The 21,892-nt window shown below is 43.8% G+C and overlaps 1 protein-coding gene across 1 annotated transcript; it reads right to left on the reverse strand.

Moving 5' to 3' along the window:
- Nucleotides 1–235: 235 nt before the first annotated feature.
- lrit3b (leucine-rich repeat, immunoglobulin-like and transmembrane domains 3b) lies at nt 236–13,744 on the reverse strand. The gene is made up of 4 exons (XM_061244234.1): nt 13,635–13,744; nt 10,714–11,180; nt 4,191–4,496; nt 236–1,272 (listed from the first exon to the last, which is right to left on the reverse strand). The coding sequence occupies exons 1-4, from the start codon at nt 13,742–13,744 to the stop codon at nt 236–238; spliced, it is 1,920 nt and encodes a 639-aa protein (XP_061100218.1).
- Between the last annotated feature and the right edge of the window lie 8,148 nt (nt 13,745–21,892).

Genomic DNA, 21,892 nt, shown 5'->3' on the forward strand with positions numbered 1-21,892 from the left:
GAGCTAGCACAGGTACTATCTCACTCTGTCTCATAGCTGTCACAGGTACCCACACCTGTACCAGTCTGTTATGAGCTAGCACAGGTACACACACCTGTACCGGTCTGTTATGAGCTCACACACAGGTACACACACCTGTAGCATTCTGTTAAGAGCTCACACACAGGTACACACACTTGTAGCAGTGTGTTATGAGCTGGCACAGGTACACACACCTGTAGCATTCTGTTATGAGCTAGCAGAGGTACTCAGACCTGGAGCTGTCACTCTTGTAGGTCATCTGAGAGTCGATGCTGGACCGGGAGAACAGCAGCATTCTCTCTGACTCCTGAGTCTGCCGGCGCGTCCACAGGTCGTTCCCCGCATTACCCACAGTCCTCTGCTTCAGGGACAGCGTCTCAAACTTGACGTAGGTGTCTTGGTCGTGGTTGGTGGGACTGCTGCTCTTCTGGCAGAAGAGGCGGGTGATCTTGTACAGCAGGAAGCCGATGACAGGCAGGGCCAGGCTGCAGGCTAGGCCACTGATGACCAGGAGCGCCAGATTGGGCCGCTCCTCCCCCTCCAGGGTGGTAAAGGTGACACACTGGTCCTTGCGTGACGGGCCATTTCTGGCGATCAGGCAGGCCATGTACTTCATGCGGGGCCTGAGGCTGCTCAGGAGCAGCCTTCCGGAAGATGCCGGGGCGCTGGCCGTCTGCTTGTCCTTCCCCTCGTACGGCGAGTAGACCACCGTTAGCTGGGCATCGCCCCAGGCCGCGTCTGTCTCCCATAGCAACACAGCGCTCTCCGCCGTCTCCTCTGTGACTCGAATGCCCCTAATGGGGGGGGTGGGCTTCGTTGGCGTGGTGCTTTTGCTGTCCGGTCTCCTCCCAGCTTGACTCTGCGGGGGCCGACCCGTTTGTGTTAGCGCCCTCTGCTGGCCCTGCTTGGTGGGGAGGACCGGTGGTGGTAGAGTAGTGGTCGGGGGATTAGCAGCAGGGGTCGGTGTGGCAACTGCTGGCTGGGTTGCCGCAGTGAAGGCCGTGGTCACCACAGTAGAGTCGGTCGTTCCCACCCCTGGCTCCTCCCCCCCCCCATCGGGTTGCAAGGATACCGTCGGCCGAAGGGGCGGGGCGACTGTGACCACACCCGCCACAGATAGCGTGACTGAGGCTTCGGCCACGCCCGCCACGTTTTTGGCCTTGCAGCGGTAGTCCCCCGCGTCCCGGGACAGCACCCCATTCAGACTGAGGATGGACCAGCGTGTTCCCTCCCCCGGAGTCTCCTCCACCACTGCACAAATAAACAAATAACAAAGAAGTAGAAATCAGAATACATTCACAAAAAACAACAAATAACAAAGAAGTAGAAATCAGAATACATTCACACAAAACAACAAACAAGCAAAGAAGAAGAAATCTGAATACATTCACACAAAACAACAAACAAACAAACAAGTAGAAATCAGAATGTACACTCGCACAAAACAACAAACAAACAAGTACCAATCAGACCATACACTCACACAAAAACACTTGGAAACACTTTATTTTACAGCCAGTTAATTGCATATCACTTACTGGGTAAGTTCACACCTATTTGGGTAATTAATAGGTCAGTACTTTGATTTCAGTGGTAAATACTATGAAACAAAGTCAGTAAGTAGCATATGTAAGTACTATGTAAATTTGTTTTACAGCCCAAATCAAAATAGTTACCTAATAAGTACCTTGTATTTTCCCAGTAAGTACTATGTACTTAACAGGCGTTAAATTCGGTCCATTAAAGCGTGACAAAAAACATCACTACACACGTGGTACACTGCTTTCCCACAAAGAGTGACAAAACAAGACTCAGATCAATCATTAATGATGTTGGATTATACAGCCTGTTTTCATTTTTCAGGACTTCACAGTTTGTAGTCCTAAAACCTGGAAGAGAGTTAGAATTTTTGAACCATGGGTTCCCTCAGCAGATTTCCCATGCTTTTTCCCCATAGGGATTTTTAATATCTGCGGTTAACGTACGCTTAAGAGAGTTTCGCATTTTGTTTTACAAAAGAAGTTACATCCATTAATATTGTAACTCTGTGTTGCAAAGCTGTTATATGCTTTAAAAAGGTAAATTGTTAACAAGTTGATATATTGAAACTACAATGGTAATATTGTCTACAGGTGGGCTGGTATGAAATTTCATTGGTGGCCGGAGAAATATGACCATTGTTGTAGTTTCAACATAGAAACATGATATCAAATTGGCAGTCTGGCCAATTAGTAGCACTAATTACCCAGGAGAAAAGAAAAAATATGTTGACTTGACATGGAATTACCTAATTATAATCTGATAAAGTTTAGTGAAAGAAAGATGGCAATCTCAACTATGAGCTTCTATTCTGCTTTAGCCTAGCCGTACAAGAGGCTGGGAAGTGCCATGAGTACGCATAGTTACACAAGACTCCTGTTCCTGTCTGAGAAAAGCATTAAATGTGAAGACACTGCATATGTGGTGAACCAATGTGAGATAAATAGATATTCTCTGTGCTAACACTATATTTCACCTAGGCTATCCAACGACCCATGTGAAATCTAATGAAGACAGAAAAATGACAGAGTAACAGGTCATCGTAAGAAACTTTCCCATAGTAAAACAGCGTAAACAGATTTAAGCGGAGTGCAATTCAGCATCTGGGTTGGACCTCTCTCGACTCTTTCTCTCTGGCTTCACCCTGCAGCATCTAAACTGAGGAACTGATAAGAAATGAATGGGCTATTTACACAGTTTCCCAAACACAGCATGGGTCTGCAAATCCGCTGTACCATGGCAACAGACGCCAGATGAACAGCCGGGATTAAAGACCGCTATGATTTGAGGTCACGTGACATATGTGGGCAGCTTGAGATTGGCTAAGTCCAGACAGAGTGTGGACACATACTCCTGTGGACATACAGCAGTAGGTATTTGGGAAGGGAACGAATGCCATCATGCTTTTAAACACATCTGATAATCAATAAGTCTTCACTGATCACAGACTTGGCTCACTTAAAGGGATATACAGGGATTACCTATATAAAAACCAAGGACCGGGCCATTCCACTAAAAGAAAGTAATCTACCAGATATGTCTGCATACAGCAAACCATGTTAAAGGGTTTTATAAGTATCATACACCTGCTATCATACATAAAATATAAGGCATGCAGACATAAATAATTTGTTATTTAGCCAACTCTTTTATCCTAAGTGATTTACAGATTAGACACCCCCCCGGAGCAGTGTGGGGTTAAGGGCCTTGCTCAAGACCCTGACAGCTGCACAGATCTTACCGTGGCTACACCGGGGTTCGAACCACCAGCCTTCCAGGCCCCAGTCATGTATCCTAGCCACTAGGCTAAGTGGAGCGTTCGATGAGGGTGCTAATCAATTTGAAATTATCTAATATTGGCCATAGATATTTCATAGGTCATCTTGGCTAATTCAAAGCAACTCACATCAGATATTGTGCTGTAACATGACAGATTAGTGCCTACAGCTTCACACCTCCAGAGAAAAGCATTAAATAATCCTGACACAACAACAGCTATCATCTGCCTCACATCAGACCTGGGTGAAATACGTACTTGTTTTGGATTCAAATACTTTCCTATGCTGAGCTTGTCTGGTGTGTTGTAAGCAATTAAATATATTTAAAAAGTGCAAACCCTGCCTACTGGTCCTCTTGGTTGGCTCAATTGCACCTGGCAATATCAATCGAACACAGAAAAGTCTGAATCCAAAACGATTACCTATTTCACCCCGGTCTGCCTCACATGCAGACTAATGATGACCTTGCCCAACCAATCAGCTCACTGATCCAGGAACCTAGGACAGTGGCACCCAAACTCGATCCTAGGGGGCCCCTGTGTACGCTGTTTTTTGTTGCAACCACAATTGCAATCCCAGAACTTTTAACAAGCAGTCAATCTTTCTAAATCTTTCTAAAGGTACTTGTCATGTTTTGATCACACTCTCAAGCCACGTTATGTCTGAAATTGCTTTGAATGCAATGAAGAGTGAAAAGCCCATGTTCATATCTGGGATTGCAATTGTGGTTGGAACGAAAACACAGGGGGTCCCCAGGGCCGAGTTTTGGAACCACTGCACTACGGGGTGCTTTTACGCCCCTCTCCTTTATTCATTTGAATGAGTCCCCCCTCCCCTTCCCGATGGCAGTACCTGTGCTGTTGATGAGGGGGGCATCGGCCCTGCTCCAGAAGAGGGTGGGGGTGGGGTAGCCCGTGGCATCGCAGCGCAGGAGGACGTTGCTGCCCAGGGGGGAGGTGATCTTGGTGGCGGAGGTCATGACGGAGGGCTTGAGGCACTGGTCCAGCTCGGCCAGCTGGAAGGGCACCCCGGCCAGGTTCTCCGGCCCGCTGCACACCAGGAGCTGGTCCAGGAGCACCACCGTCCCGCCGGACATCTTCGACAGCTCCAGCAGCTTGGAGATCCGGCAGTCACAGAACCAGGGGTTGTCCTGGACACCTGGGGGGTCGACGGTCGAACATAAACCACCAGACGATGAAGGAACTTGCTCACTGACCGAAAAAGATGTCAGAATTGGACATTATATTTCCACAGAAGGAACTGCTAAATTTGAAATAAGATGGGGCGCACTAGGGAAAGTAAGGAGATGTTATTGAGATATGTTTACAAAGCGGACAGAATGAAAGGCATAACGTATTGTCTGGGATATGCTGTATACACTGTATTTATCTGTGCATATATATATTTTTTTTTCTCATGTCTTGTATTATTTCATCTGATGTTACATTATTATGACTTGTTTCATTTTTGTTTCATTATTGCTTGCATAATTTGTTTGGGCGAGATGCCTTTATAATCCCCCATGGGGTTTTTAGCTCACCTGCACAATTTGTTTTATTCTTTGCCTTGTACTTCTATTGTTGTCTTATTGTGATAATAAATAAAACATAAAACATAAACGTTGGGGGGAGGGAGTATGGTTGGTGGTGACGTACTGGTTCATTCATCTCAGAAGCAGCTGCCCTCACACACTACAGTCTATAGAATTTACAGAGAATGTTTAATATGTAAAAATGTTTTCCATATTAACAACAGGTGTGTAAACTGAGGTAGGCCGATACATCACTATGTAGCTAGTGGATTGATAAATCACTCTCATAAAACTTACAGATAAAAGTATTATTGTTTTATGTCATTTAACATAACCTGACATTATTTGTTATGCCATCTTGTGAAAACTGTTATGTCGTGTGTGACAGTGTTAAGTCAGCCTTGCAAGGGGTTCAAGTAAAGTGTTACCAAAATATTTTATACACTTGATTGGTTTTATATCTACTGCATGTCGACGATTTGGGAACTTGTGGCACATTAAGGCGAATACAAATAACTGTAACTCACAGAGAATGTACAGTAGCCTACTTCGCAATTGGATGTCATAGGCCAATGACTTTTCCCCAACAAAGAAGCAACTTGTAACAGCCTTCCTTAGTTGGTCATGATTTGTATTACATTCTGTGTAAAAGGAATGGTAGATTATAGAAGGCAGACATCTTGCCTTGTCACATTTGCGTGCTGTAACTGGAGCAGCCGACGAGGACGCTGAACTGGTTTGAAACAGAAGAAAGATCAGCGCTTCTTTGGCAGCAGGCCTGTCAGGGACGAGGCCTACAGCGTCACAAACACAGGTGACAGCAGATTCCTAGCACAGCCAGCTAAATCCGGATAATCCAGCGCCCCCGAGCAAGCAAGCCGTCGCCTCCACAACATGGAACCAAAACAGTAAAAGGAATACATATAAATAAGGAAAACAGGTGTTGTTGTTGTTGGCTGAGGCGCAGGGGCTGAAAATATAATGGAACCGTGGTTTACGTGCATTAGACATATGAAAACAATAAGAATGACGTTTCTGCATCTTCATGATTCTGCATTGCGGAGGGGAATTGTAATTCCACTGGCCAGTAGGCTATTTAATGCACACCGGACCCTGCCGTTTTCATGGTCTACGCTTTTCAAACACAGCAGGTATTCAAATGAAAGCTTAATGGCAGGCAATCCAGCAAAGGAATGAATTCGTTGATGACCACGGGCCGTCTCCACATGTCAGGCCCTTCTGCCCACACTCCTGCGAGTGCAGCACTTTGCCGAAAGCGCTGCTGCCGCTAACACAAACTCCATAAACAGCTTAAGTCAGGGAAAGCCACAGATGCTAAGCCTGTCCTCGGCTTTAGTCCTTATTGATTGCCAATGGTCTTGCAGTGGCGATTTTACTCTGATTCTGTTTAATAAATACGGTAAACAGCACATACAGTATAATGTACATGGCTTTTCGGATGGCTGTATGGCTCTTCCTCGGTGGTTGCTCATGGCTGCAACAAAAACAAATCACAGCAAAAATATGATATCAAATATACTGCATGCCACTGTGTTGCTCTCATGGTAAGTTACTTTGCCCATGTTTTCACACATAAATATGCAAATACATTTTCCACAAGAACATTGAAGTGTGTGGGTTCGATTTCCCTTTGTTCCTTTGTAGGATGGATTCTGCTCCTTAGATGCGGAGATCATTGTGTGTTTACAGCTGTGCTGATGAACACACACTCCAAGAAGGTCTTAGCGAGGCAAGTCACAATGAGACCTCCTGAGATCAAGCAATTTATGTGTGTCCTCTGTAAGGGACATCTGTGGTCTTATTCTCACAAACCATATATTATATAATGCTGAAACCAGCATTACAAGGGACTTTCAGTAAAAAAAGATATATATATATATATATATAAAAAATGAAATATTAAAAATATGAAAAATAAAAAGTTATATTTTAGAAAATATTATTAGTATATAACATAATAGTAATAGTTTTTTTGGTAACTTTTTGTTCTGCTAGGTATCATGAGATTAACCAAGTGGCACCACACAGGTTAAAATAAGATGAACACTTTATGTTTGGGGTGTGAGTAAGCGTGAGAGTTTCAATTCTTCATTTCAGAATGTGTTCCTTGCTGTAGTGGTGCAGTGAGTGAGCCTATGAGCAGAATTTCTACTCCCAGCTCCTAGAAGGAACACTTAAGGGGTTGGAATGTCCTTAAAGATATCGGACCTTGATCGATTTCCGGCTCAGGAGAAAGGAAAGGAAAGAAGCGATTGGTGCCTCTGCCAGAGAGAGGGCAGGAAGAGGTAGGTCTGGGTTCCACTTTAATTCATTCCCTTTGTTTGCCGTCTTCCCTCGAGGGGGTATTTCACAACTACATTTGTGGTGTGCAGCAAGCAAACTTAATGGGTGCTCTGCAAGGAAGGACAGACGATGAACAAACCAATAAGAACTGAACAACCCTCACAACCTCGATAGGAAGTGCCTCCCTATAGTAACCTAGGGTCCATTCCAAAATATTTTCTCTTTCGTATAACTTTGGAATGTTCATAAATAATAATAACCCTAGCTTATTTTTTGTGACAATAAATGGTAAATGGTAAATGGTTGGCATTTATATAGCGCCTTTATCCAAAGCGCTGTACAATTGATGCTTCTCATTCACCCATTCATACACACACTCCCACACCAATGGCGGTTGGCTGCCATGCAAGGCACCGACCAGCTCGTCAGGAGCAATTGGGGGTTGGGTGTCTTGCTCAGGGACACTTCGACACAGCCCGGGCGGGGGATCGAACCGGCAACCCTCCGACTCCGACTGCCTTACTGCCTGAGTCATGTCGCCCCTAATAAAAACACACCAACTGGTCAAGTGAGGACTTCTGGAACCCCTCCCTCCCATCCCTCAACATGCACTCATGAATTATTCCAGAACCTACAAAAGGAATCTAACCAGGTGGCTCAGGTGGTTGACTGGGACCAGGAATGTTGGTGGTTCAAGCCCTGTCATAGCCACAATAAGATCAGTGCAGCTATTGGGCCCTTGAGGCACACCACATTGTTCCAGGGGGATTGGCCCCTGCTCAGCCTAATCAAATGTAAGTCACTTTGAATAAAAGCATCAGCTCAATAAGTGCACAGCACACATTTGAAAGTGCATAGATTCGCTCCTCTCTTCTTCACGCATGGAACATTGCATTGTGGGATTTCCATTCATGCATTTTATACCCTTGACCCTTGGAGGAGAGTGCAATGGAAAATCATTACCCTCCCGCTTCATAACTCGGAACTGAACCCCACTTGGCGTGGCCTCCATATTTCATCCTGGCATTTTGGGGATTCCCTCCGTGAAGCCAGGGAAGGAACCATCAGGAAGAAAGAATACAATTTGGATCTGAATCCAGCTCTAGGCTGGATTCAGCAATCACACACTATACACTACACTCAGTGATCACTTTATTAGATATACCTGTACACCAGCATCCATCCATCCATCCATTATCTGAACCCGCTTATCCTGATCAGGGTCGCAGGGGGGCTGGAGCCTATCTCAGCATACATTGGGCGAAAGGCAGGAATACACCCTGGACAGGTCGCCAGTCTATCGCAGGGCACACACACCATTCACTCACACACTCATACCTACGGGCAATTTAGAGTCTCCAATCAGCCTAACGTGCATGTCTTTGGACTGTGGGAGGAAACCGGAGTACCCGGAGGAAACCCACGCAAACACGGGGAGAACATGCAAACTCCGCACAGAGAGGCCCCGGCCGACAGGGATTCGAACCCAGGACCTCCTTGCTGTGAGGCAGCAGTGCTACCCACTGCACCATCCGTGCCACCTGTACACCAGCATGTTAATGCAAATACGTAATCAGCCAATCATGTGGCAGCAACTAAATGCATGAAAGCATGCAGACGTGGTCAAGAGGTTCAGCTGTTTTTCAGACCAAATGTCAGAATGGGGAAGAAATGTGATCTAAGAGACTTTGACTGTGTTTTGATTGTTGGTGCCGGACAGGGTGGTTTGAGAATCTCAGAAACTGCTGATCTCCTGGGATTTTCATGTACAACTGTCTCTAGAGTTTGCAGAGCATGGTGCAAAAGACAAAAAACATCCAGTGAGCAGCAGTTCTGAGGGACGAAACGCGTTAATGAGGGAGGTCAGAGGAGAAGTGCCAGACTTGTCGAAGCTGACAGGAAGGTGAGAGTAACACAAATAACCACGCATTACAACAGTGATATGCAGGAGAGCATCTCTGAGCACACATCTCATACCTCTGATTGCATAGGCTACAGCAGCAGAAGACTTAATAAGTCTAAAACGTTCCTCAAACACAAGTCTAATAAATACCTTATAAAGTGCTCACTGAGTGTATGTGTACACTATCATTCTGCATACATAAGGTGGCTTTAGCATTTAGCTGAGTAAAAATTAAGATGAATTTTCGGAGATACTACTTTGTCATAGAACGCTGACACTTGATAATGGCAGCTATCTTATGTGACTTTGTGTAAGGAAAAGAGAAAAACAGACTTAAAATGTAAATATATCCATTTTAACTACGCTCCGCTAGACATTAACATTAAAGGAATGAATCGCATTTAAATTGTTCAACTCTTTCACCACTTTGGTTTTAACACCGCCCTCGGTGGTCACTTGGGCAGTGACCCAGCGCAATGTGCTAGCATCCCATGATATTTCACAGAATGTAGTGTAGCATCCAGGTAGTTTTAGCACACTATTTTTGGACATACTAATACTAATTTGACACACTTAATAGTAAACTTGTATGCTATTTCAGATGCAGCCCTGGAGTCCGAAGCTTTGCACCAGCTGGAAGACATGGGGGAATGATTTCCCATGAGCATCTGGGGTCTGGGCTAATCTGTGACCCCACCTCTTCTTTATTTTAGTCCTGAAATCCTCTGTTAATCCATTCAGAACATGTTCTGCCAACAGTTCGCAAGCGATCGGCCTCTCACGATCCGTCATGGAACCGGTGGCACCTAAATGGAACGTGTTTTTTGTTATTTTCCTGCTACTCTGTAAAGTGTCAGTGACAAAAAATAAATAAATTGATTTAATAATAATAATTTGCCACTCGTTAAAGGGTTCATTGGCGGGCAAAATGGTTCTTTGAATGGGAGTTTTCACACTTCACACATATGACAGAGGGCTTCAGAAAAAATTAAAAAGGGTTCCCCTACGGAATCCAGCCAAAGAACCATTTTCCTAAGAGTGTTAATGTAATGACAACCCCTTAACCAGAATGCAATGGGAGACCCACCTGCTACTGTGCTGATTATCAACACCAAAAAATCCCCATCAAAATTCAGCCGGGACAGTATAGCCTACAACTCCATCAGCTAATGCGCCAGAATGCAACATGAGTTCCATAGCTCTCAGCCCAGCTAACAGGGATGTCCTGAGATCATTTAGTGAGGTTATCTATGGGTTACTGAACGTTGAGATGTCCTTGTACCTACCAGTACAGACCAGGGGGGTTTGTATGGGAAAGCTCCAGACAGACAGTAACAATAAGATTTATTGAACCCTGTGGGGTAATTTGTCCTTTGCATTTGACCCATCCTAGTTACTTAGGAGCAGTGGGCAGCCACAGTGCAGCAGCCAGGGACCAACTCCAGTTCTGAGGCCAATGCTTTGGCCAAGGGCAATGGCAGGAGGTCACCTAACCTGACATACATGTCTTTGAGTAAACCGGAGTACCCAGAAAAGAAAACCTGCAAACACGGGGAGAAAATGCAAACTCCACGCAGAGACGATCCGGCCGTTACAAAATGATTGTAAAACTATTATTAAAATATTGTGCTACTTACCCAACACCACCCTCTGCGAGAGGTTGGCGCTCCATGGCACTCCTGAGAAGGGCGGCCATATGTCCATGAGGTCAGAGGGGAGGGTGACCAGCTTGTTGCTGGAGAGGTCCAGATAGGTGACGTTGCGCAGGTACGAGGCCGCCTCAGCCGGTACGTTGGTGAGACGGTTGTTGTGCAGATCCAGGGTCCGCAGGGACGGGGTTTCACGCAGCGACTCCCAGGGGAAGAGTGCCAGGACGTTCCCGTCCAGCCGGAGCTCATGCAGCCCCTTCAGGTTGTAGAAGCTTCCGGCGTCCACGGTCGTCACCGAGTTGTAGGTGAGCCACAGGTACCGCAGCTCTGCCAAGTAGTAGAATGCTTCCGTGGGGATCCGGCGAATCGCCGTCTTCTCCACACGTAGTTTCACCGTGTCCACCGGGACGTTGGTGGGGATGTCCGACATGTCTGGATCATTGCACAGCACTGATCTGTTTGGAGGGACGGTGGCACACATTGTTCACACAGGCTCATGATTTTATTCAACTAGAAAAAGGGCAATCCAATCAGCATAATGAAAAAGCTTATTTATTATTGGCAAACAAAGGCAATAAATTCAAAGGAAAAGTCCCCTGTCTGTCATTACTTGCTAGCATAATGGCTACAGGAGCCTGTGTATTTCATAATCACTTGATACAGTTTGGGAGACTGGGGACAGTAATATAAACTACCCACATTTGTCTGCTACAAATACTAGTCATTTAGACACCATCTACAATATCAGATAATGTGTTAAGTTAATATCAAATACAAGGAGTGCCACTGTTACAACCTACCCCACTATTGGGGTGATTTGTAACACTAGCTGGGGATAGCTTTAACAGGAACAGAAAATTTGCTTACATCAGACCCACACTATTACATTTACACAATAACTTGTGTATTGGCCTAATCGACATACTTTTCAATAAAGCAAATGAAAAGTAAATACTTTTATTCTTAAACATGAAAAATAAAATGGCCTCTTTTCAAATTTACATGTATTTTTTATAACGTCACCCTTTTTAAAATGATACTTTTTCAAATAAAACAAATGCTGCTTCTCAGTCTTTAAATGTAAAATAGCTTTATTTCTACAAATCTATTTCCAAAACATTTTACTGTAACAGTGTGTGTGTGTGTGTGTGTGTGTGTGTGTGTGTGTGTGTGTGTCAGCTGACTAGTGCTTTAGTGTATAGTGTGTAAAAATTTGTTTTAATCAGAATTAAGAGTCACAACCATCCCTAACCCAGGCAGCCATGACATAGCCAGCTATTCTAGCCTGTGGGTTTGAAGCTAACAAGAATTTGAAGCATCACATTTGAATAGAGAAACTGATTATTACTGTCACCATTTTAGCTACAATATTCTGACTGCTGAACAAAAAATAGATGAGATGAGAATTATTATTTTTGTACCTCAAAATCTGTTTTGCTAAAGGCAAAGGTGCCAAACAATTACGGCACTGTCTTACTATGGATAAACATTACATTACATTACATTATGTTACATGGCATGGCATTTGCTTAGCTGTTGCCCTTATCTAGAGCGACTTACATACCAAAGCACATAAGTGCATTAGATCGGTTTACAAGGCCTGCAGGTACTATGGCACTGCACCGCTAACACCTTTAAAGCCAGACAACACAACAAGAAGCGCTGGAATCAATGGCGCTGTTGTACATTCTCCTTTCCTTTCAATCAATTGACTTTTTAATGTGTGCTACTTTAATCTAAATACCAATAATTTTGAAGACTGCAGTAGTATAGTTGTGTCTTTCATAAGAACTTGGGGGCCTGTGGGTATTTCTGAGCGGGGGGGGGGGGGGGGGTTCTGAGCTGAGTATGACCAGGCCTACAACAGGGTACTCTCCTTCCCTTAGTGACGCCTGTAGGCCGCAGGTTCAGTTTAGCCAACCACAGATGATGTGTACAAACTTCTTTGCAGGCAGTTTTTTAAATCAAATATATCTGTATTTATGTCACTGAGCTTGCTAGTTTGCTAATTTGTCGCTATTAAGTTTTCTAATTCTCAAAACTGTTGCCTTCCAGGCTTCACTGAGGGAAGGAAAGTACCTTGGGTGGCGTCTGAACCACTGTACCTCTACTTCTACGTTAGGCATCCCCAGGAAGCCCTCATCCCCTTCATCTCACATAGGCATCACCTATTTCTGTAGACTTGGAAAACGGGAGGTAACTGCTGAATCACGGGCACCTGCTACTGACGAATGATCCAGAAGTGGTGATCATTTATCACAAATAAATACCACCTGTGTATTTACTGTACGGACGCTGTTTGTTTTCCAGGTGATACTGTTCCTGTAAATATACGTTTAGGCAATTCTAAAAGTCTATTAAATTAAATTAAAATAAATGAACCCCAGCATTGTAATATAGTCATACTTTAAAGATGTTTGGGGTATTAGGCCTACATAAGTTTTGTTTTATATTGTTCTCGTTAAGATTTACTTTGATGATTTCTAGACCTGAAGCAGCAAGAATATGACAATAAAATATCATGGGACAAAATATAGCCTAAACACATTTATTTGTTTGTTTCGAATAGGCGTATCACATCCGATTGTGGATTATCACCAGCTATTTTTGGCAGAACCACAAAAACGGTATAACTGTCTTAATTAATATCAATAATGTTATGATGCCAGATGTCCCGTAGCAGCAGAAACTACGCCTACGGCTAACACAACGGGAAACACCACACTAATCTATCCTAAAACCTGCGTTAATAATCCATATAGTAGCTGGTTCAGTGATCACTGTAAAACAATTTAGGATAAAAGCACGTTTAAGATATAAACACAGGAAAGACTCGAAATTCGACGAAGTAGGCTAATATCCAGCAAAAAACAAACGAACAAACAAACAAAAAGTAATAAATTGCCTACCTGCTGCCCGTCCCGTCGCTTCGACCGTGAAAAGTACAAGTGCACTGTGAGGGACAGAAGCAGTGGACTACGCGCAGACAGCACAGTAAAACATAAAGAATGTGATACATAATTCAGAAAACAGGTCGGCAACGACCGCAGTTTCTTAGGAACACAAAGGAATCATTAGAAAAAAGACAAGAATGCGTCAACCGAAACAAAGAGAGTTCCGCCATGGGAGATGCAACACAGATTAGCCGGGATTATGGAGTTGAGCGTTGGCTGGACAAACAGTTAGGAATTAACCATTTGGCTCTCGGTGCATTTATCGGATAGCCATACCAGCAGGTTGGGACCGATTGTGGACCGAGGTGATGGAAGAGCGAGATTGTCCACTGGGTGCCGCTATATACCTGTATTACAATGCTTTGTAGAACTACAACGCAGCATGATTCAGACCAACCTCCTTGGCTCAGACTCAATAAACAGGTGATGTCAGCTAAAACCGGAGTAACAACGAAAAAATCCGTATGCAGAATACGGGCTGAATGCGATTCAAGCTACGTAGTGTACCACAAATCCATCGCCACTGCAATGCAGTTAATTTAGATGATTTTGTTTTACACTTTGGAACATAATAATTTCTTATTTCTACCTGATGCTTTAATCCAAATTGATTTACACCATGGACCAGTCCACCCTGGAGCAATGTGGGGATAAGGGCTCAAGGGCTCAAGAGTCCAACAGCTCTGCAGATCTTATCGTGGCTACACCGGCGCTAGGCTACAGGCCAACAGGCTACAGGTTCCCCCGACATCACTGAACATCCTTGAGAACATTACAAAATCATGTCCGCCATTTACAGTTATTTCTCTTGCACAATTTTGCCACAAATCAGCTGCCATACCAAGACAGCACAAATTACAAATCAATAAGGTAGATATGCCCTATTACTGTCCATTAACGCTGTGACCGCAATTCAACACGCGATTACTGTTTTGCATTAAGTCCTCCATTAGGATCTTTTGGTCGATTTGCTGCAGTGTATTGCGTTACTTTTATTGCAAGTCTTTTACAAGTAGCCTAGTCATTGTCAAAGGCTATCCACATAATATCTGCTTCAACTCGGAAAAAGCCTATTTCCATCTGCCGTGACGGCAGGAAACACAGGAAGACACAAAGCTTTCTGCTGAGAAGTCAAAACGGTCTTGCACAAGACCCGAGAGGTTAAATGCTACATCCCTAGCAGCCTCGGGTGACCCTGTTGCTGAGTGAAGTAAACCCTGTTCCTCAGGGTGGTGGCTCGAAATAGTATCATCAGAGGCTGCAGACAAGTATACATAATAATATCAATACTAATATTAATAATAAATGTTATTTGTTCAGCACGTTTCATGCAGATATGCAGCTCAAAGTGCCTAACATAATGCACTGAAAAACAATAAATACAGCTAAATATAAATTAAAAAATTAAAAAATTAAAAAATAAAAAGGATATTAAATAATAAAAGTAAAATGTTATGTGAATACTACACAAAATACTAGAGAAAATGTGATGTGATCATGTATAAGGTTATTTCCACATGCAAATAAATAAAATAGTAATTGATTCAGTGACTTAGGAAAGGAATTCATTTTTTATAAGACAATACTTGAAATAAAAAATGTGTGCATGTGTGCGTGCTCAATCATCATCATTGTCATTCTATCCTTTCAAACTCAATATAGTGGCGTATTTCGTCTAAAAAACTGATGCTTCAAAATAGCCACTGTCCAAGCCGGAGCGGGGGTTTGACGCACAATCAAACAATCGTGGAGATCCGATTTCAAGTTGAAACAAAAAATGCATTTTATTCTGCTTAAACATTGAACAAAAATATTCTCCAAATTGACTTTTTACAATAAACAAAAATAGACTTTGCTTTGGCCTTTTTTGTGTGTTTCTTTCTTTGTATCCTTTCTTTTGTTTGTGTGGTCAAAAAACTATTCCGTCTCCCCGTCTCCCTAGGACTAACACAGGTGCCGCAAATTACTTGGCTGATTAAATAGATGCAGTTGCGGCTCCGGCCAAAAGGGGGAGGCTTACTATAGGTAGACAAATAATAATATCATATATAATATCAACTCATATCATTATGGCTCCAACATACCGGCCCCTAATTGTTAACATCATAGCAAAACAATTAATCAATCATAATTTAATGGAGCCAATACATTAAACATAACACACATCATAATTCATGAATGTTCCAGAATGTTCAAAGTCCATATATGTTTAGGTTCTACGTGCATGTAGTTATGTGTAGGTGGAATACAGCAGTCCAGGGGTCAGAGGCGTGCAAGAGGGGGCAAGAGTTCAGGGGTCAGGGGCATGTTTTTTTTTTTTTCTTTCTTTACAGATGGAGCTGCTTGCCTTGACCTGTCTCCCTGTATCCAAGAGTGCCAGTTCCTTTTTAAAGTGCTGTCTCTGCTCTGCTGAATGATGGCCTTTTCTGCTTCGTCCATGTCCTCCACAGACAGGTTTTGTGCTCCACATGTAACTTTGAACTGGTCCATTTGTTCCTTTAAATACTTTAAAGTTGTCAGCTCTGATGCTGGATCAGTCTTTGTTAGATATTTCTTGTTGTGACTTAGCAGTAGAAGGAGTCCTTTCAGTTTCAAAATCCAGGCAACAGCTTTCTGCAATCTGGTCCATGATGAGTAGTACTCAATTAGCTTGCTGGTTGGATTATATTCATCTACGCTAGCACTGTTCACAGTGAAGTCTCTTCTTACCTCTGGATCCTCCGGAGGGATTTGTCCCAGTTTTTCTGGGATCTGTGGCCATTCCTTTCTCTTCAGGAATTCTGGACCTTTCAGCCATCTTGTGGATTTTAGGAAAGGTTCTACCTTTAACCCACGTGAAGCGTCGTCAGCCGGGTTATCTTTGGAGCTCACATGTCTCCATTGTTTCTCTTGAGATAGGTCACATATCACTGCAACTCTGTTGGCCACATAAGTATGGAATCTTTTTGTTTGGTTGAGGATGTATTTCAGCACGGATGTGCTGTCTGTCCAGAAAGTGGAGCTTTCAAGCTGTACCTGAAGCTCCCTTCTCAGCATCCTGTCCACCCTCACAGCTAGCGTTGCTGCTGCCATCTCCAGTCTGGGGATCGTCATCTGTTTGAGTGGAGTCACCCTAGATTTCCCCAGAATGAATGAAATGTGGACCTTTTCCATACTGTTCGTGAACCTGAGGTAGCTGACAGTGCCATAACCCAGCTCACTTGCATCACAGAAGTGATGCAGCTCTGATGTCTTGACCTGACCGAAGTTTTCAGGCTTCACACATCGATCAACTTGGAATTTGCACAGCTGATCTAACTCTGTAATCCATCTCTGCCATGGCTTGGATAATTTCTCTGGGATGATTTCATCCCAACCACACTTTGCCTTGCAGAGCTCTTGGAGGATTTGCTTGGCCTTCAGGATGTATGGAGAAAGGAAACCCAATGGATCGTATATTGAGCTGACTGTGGAGAGGATTCCTCTTCTCGTATGAGGTCTGCTCTTGATAGTGACTCTGAAGGTAAATGTGTCACTTTCAATATTCCATTGGATCCCAAGTGCTCTTTCAAGAGGCAGCTTTTCTCTATCCAAGTCCAGTGCCTTTACTAGTGTTGCTTTGTGCTTATCAGGGAGGGATGCCAGGACCCTGCGGCTATTACTGACCCATTTGGTCAGTGTGAAGCCTCCCTGAGAGCATGCATCTCTGAGGTCCTCGGTGAGCCTAATGGCTTGTTCTACTGTGGCTACTGACTTGAGGCAATCATCCACATAGAAGTTGTGCTTGATTGTCTCCGTTACCTCCTCATCATACTTCCCACTGTTGTCATCTGCTGTCCGTTGTAAAGCGAAGTTAGCGATGCTCAGAGATGACACAGCGCCAAAGAGGTGTACCTTCATTCTGTAATGTTCCAGGTGTTTTTTGGTATCTCCACCTGGCCACCATAAGAATCTTAGAAAGTCCCTGTGGCTGTTATGGACATGTACTTGGTAAAACATTGCTTCAATGTCTCCCATAATGGCAATTCTTTCTTGGCGGAACCTGAGCAAGACACCAATGAGGGTGTTAGACAGGTCAGGGCCTTGGAGGAGTTCTCTATTGAGAGATGTGCCTTTGTACGATGATGTACAGTCAAACACTACTCTAAGCTTGGCCTTTTGCTTATGGTAAACACCATGATGAGGTATGTACCAGACCTGGCCATCGTTCCGGTGGAGTTGGTCTCGGGGCACTTTCTCTGCGTAACCTTTGCTGATTACATCCTCCATGAAGTCTTTATATTCTGCAGCATAGACCTCATCTTTCTTGAATTTCTTTACCAGGGTCATGGCTCGCTGCTCTGCCATTTTTTGGTTGTCTGGCATGACCACTTCTTTGTTGCGAAAAGGTAAGGGTAAGTGGTAGTGACCATTCTTGAGGATTACTGAGCTGGATGCAATCTGCATGAACTTTTGATCCTCACCTGACATTTCGCTTTTCTCCTCATACGCTCTCTCTGAGAAGTCCTGATTATATTGCCTGACTAGGAGTTCCCCCAGATCAGCAATCGATATTCGGTTGGCCGTCATTGTAGGAGGTCCAGACCCTACCATATCGGTGCAATAATTGAGTGGACCGTTGACCGCCCATCCTAAAACTGTCTCCACCGCATATGGTCCATTCCCTTGGCTATTAATTATGCGCCAGGGTTCCATCGCCTTAGGAACGTTGATTCCTATCAGGAGTTCAACGTCTGCATCAATTTCCTTTAATTGGATCCCCTGTAGATAAGGCCACCTTTCCAGTTCAGTTTGAGTGAGTAAGTTTTCTTTTGAGACTGGGATCTTATCCTGGGTATAGACTTTTGGTAGGTCAAGGTATATGCTGCCATCCAGGCTGCCTACCTCTAGTCCAGTGACTTCATAGCTCCTGACAGGTCTCTTCTGTCCCATTGTTCGAAGGAGAATATTTGTTTTGCGTTGGCTAGCATTCAGCTGCTTCATTAGGTTCTCAGTGCAGAATGTTGCTGAGCTGCCAGGGTCGAGGAAAGCATAAGTTAACACAAACTTGTTTCCCTTGGCCACTTTGACTCTGACTGGCACAATAGCCAGTGCACAATCCTTTCCATCCCCAGTCACTTCCCCAGCTGAAACAAGAGCACAGCTGACTGATGTTTTCTTCAATTCCTTAGGACCCACCTCCTTTGGAGGTTCCTGGTTTGAAGTTTTCATTGTTTCAATATGTAATATAGTTGGGTGCCTCCTTTGACACTTTTGACATGTTAGCTTTCTTCTGCAGTCTTTGCTTAGATGACCCTTAGTTAAACATCCGAAGCAAAGGCCGTTCATCTTCACAAACTCCACCTTCTTCTCATGAGTATGTGCCTTGATCTGTTGGCAATCAGTTAGTGAATGGTTGCCCTGACAAAAGTTGCATGAGGCAGTACGAGCACCTGGGGTGTTGCCTTGTTGGTTTTGTTTGAATGACAGAGTAGTAGAGTTGTCATTAGTGTTGCCATCACCCACTATTGCCACTGTAGTGGCAAAGCTGCTCCCTCTATTCTTTGGCATTCTTGATTGCTGTTTAAGGTCAGCTATCCTGCTCTTTAAAACCACCCTTTTACTGGAGAGAGGATCTTGTATATCCCCAAACAGTGGGTCCAAAAGGATTCTAGCTTGTTTCTCCATGAATCCCACTAGGTGTTGGAATGTAGCCCTCGTATTGGTCCTCTCAAACGTGTCATAGGCTGCTGATCTCCATCTTTCACGTAGCTTGTAAGGAAGCTTAGATGCAATCAGCCTTAGATTGGAGGGCATATCAAGCTCCTCCATATAGTGCAAGTCGTGCATGGCGTTACAGCATCCTCTCAGGTAGAGTGCATAAGCGTGCAGTGCCTTTCCATCCTCAGGTCTAATCACTGTCCAATTCAATGCCTTTTCCAAATAAGCACTTGTGACTTTGATCTCATCCCCAAAGTGCTCCTTTAATAGTCGTTGAGCTTTAGCATAGCCTCTGCTTGCTTCCATGTGTAGGCAGCTGCGGACCAAATCCCTGGGCTGGCCACAAGTATACTGCTCAAGAAAGTAGAGCCTGTCCTGACAGTTACTTGTCTTATCCTCAATTAAGTGTTCAAATGCTCGGATGAAAGATTGATAGGTCAGCGGATCACCGTCAAACACTGTGATCTCCCTAGTGGGGAGTAAGGCTATTTTTTGTTGCATGATGATAAGATCAACAATGTCACTCTGTCTTTGCATAACAGTGGTGATGTCATCATGGTTAGTAGCTGCATTGGTATTCTCATTAGATCTAGATGGATTGGACCCTGCTGGAGGTTGCTGACTGCTGCCTTGGCGATCAAAAACAACCCTTTGAAGTGGTATTTTTGGAAGAGCACCTAGTTGAATAAATTCAGCCACTGGCGGCTCTGATTCCACAAGCTCAGTGGTCTTTTCCTTGCTGGCTTCAAAATAAGAGTCCATGCCGTCTTTTTGGATTTGCTCATCCATCTCAAAACTCTGAAGGGCTTTTATTTTGGCGGCTGATGCTGCTATATTGGTTTCCAGCTCCAACCTTTCCATTCTTGTTTTTAGTTGAACTTCTTCCAGTCTTAAGGCATGTTGGGTCTTTAAGGCCTCAGCACGGGCTAATAGAGCTGCCTGCTCTGCCACTGCTTTCTTGCATGCTGAAGAGACTGAGGAGGCTTTTGATCCTGTCTGGGATTTGTTGGATTTGTGTGACACATTAGAAATGCTGTCCTGAGGGGTGACATGTAATTGTGCAATTTGACCCTTTTTCCAGGTTTGTACTTCATTCAAAAAATATTTAAAAATAGTAATTCTGGGTTCATACCAGTCCACATTTTCATTCTCCTGCCCCTCCTCTGATAAGAGCATTTGCACAGATTTATGTACATCATTAAATTCTTTTACAGCCTGTTTGAATGCTGCAAGGCCGTCATTTACTTTCTCCACATCTCCATCATCCACAAGAAAAGTTTTTAATTCATTCATCCTGCGTGTGCATACACTCAGTTTCCCCCTGCGAGTTGCAATGAGTGAAGTTAACATTTCCTCTGCCGCACCAGCGGCCCCAGTATTGTCAGTCATTTTTACTGTAATCACACTGTATAACGTGGTGCGTTGCTGACGGTGGCTTTTTTTTAGTCCGCTCTATTGGCGCATTAAAACAGCCGTAGCAGTCCGTCTTTATAGTTATGACCGCGGTTGCAATCAGTCTTTACTTTACATAGTGTCTTTTAAACTCCTTAATTATTTGGTTCATCCAATATCTGCAATGCAACGTATTATTCACAGCACTGTGTTATTATTCCCGTTTCCACCGTCATCAAACATTCCATTCATAGCGCACGGGGCGCTTTCTTTTAATATGTTTGACCAAACCACTGCCTCACGCAGATCAGCCCATACATAATTTGTTGCGGTTACTCACGACCGGCGAATCCTTGTTCGGGGGCTGTCCTTTTGTCCGATGCAAACGGTATCTGGCTGTGTCCGTTGAGCTTTCGTCCGTCAATCCTTTGCGGAGAGTTTTTTGACTTGTTATAGTGGCGTATTTCGTCTAAAAAACTGATGCTTCAAAATAGCCACTGTCCAAGCCGGAGCGGGGGTTTGACGCACAATCAAACAATCGTGGAGATCCGATTTCAAGTTGAAACAAAAAATGCATTTTATTCTGCTTAAACATTGAACAAAAATATTCTCCAAATTGACTTTTTACAATAAACAAAAATAGACTTTGCTTTGGCCTTTTTTTGTGTGTTTCTTTCTTTGTATCCTTTCTTTTGTTTGTGTGGTCAAAAAACTATTCCGTCTCCCCGTCTCCCTAGGACTAACACAGGTGCCGCAAATTACTTGGCTGATTAAATAGATGCAGTTGCGGCTCCGGCCAAAAGGGGGAGGCTTACTATAGGTAGACAAATAATAATATCATATATAATATCAACTCATATCATTATGGCTCCAACACTCAAAGTACCCAAAATAACAAAGAAATGTGTCACTGTCCAATGAAGTATATGTGCAGAGGTGTGAGAGCGAATCAGAGATGAAGGTAGTGTGACAAGAAGTGAAGACATTTCTTTGGTTCATATTAAGCCTGATCTGTCGGCTTTCACCCTATCATTATTCCCGGGTCAAATTGAGCAGAACATCGGATCAGGGACGTACATTTGTAGGGGGGTGTAGCATGGATCACTCAATTTTTTTCTTCTTTTACATGTTCTTCACAGAAA

This window comes from Conger conger, chromosome 6 (assembly GCF_963514075.1).
Source record: "Conger conger chromosome 6, fConCon1.1, whole genome shotgun sequence".
Classification (NCBI taxonomy): domain Eukaryota; kingdom Metazoa; phylum Chordata; class Actinopteri; order Anguilliformes; family Congridae; genus Conger; species Conger conger.

Excerpts from the sequence above, each read along its gene's own strand:
- lrit3b (XM_061244234.1), bottom strand. The coding sequence starts at position 13,744 with ATGTATCACATTCTTTATGTTTTACTGTGCTGTCTGCGCGTAGTCCAC. Across the intron at positions 11,181-13,634 it reads AGCGACGGGACGGGCAGCAG|ATCAGTGCTGTGCAATGATC; the intron begins GTAGGCAATTTA and ends CCCTCCAAACAG. Across the intron at positions 4,497-10,713 it reads CTCGCAGAGGGTGGTGTTGG|GTGTCCAGGACAACCCCTGG; the intron begins GTAAGTAGCACA and ends TCGACCCCCCAG.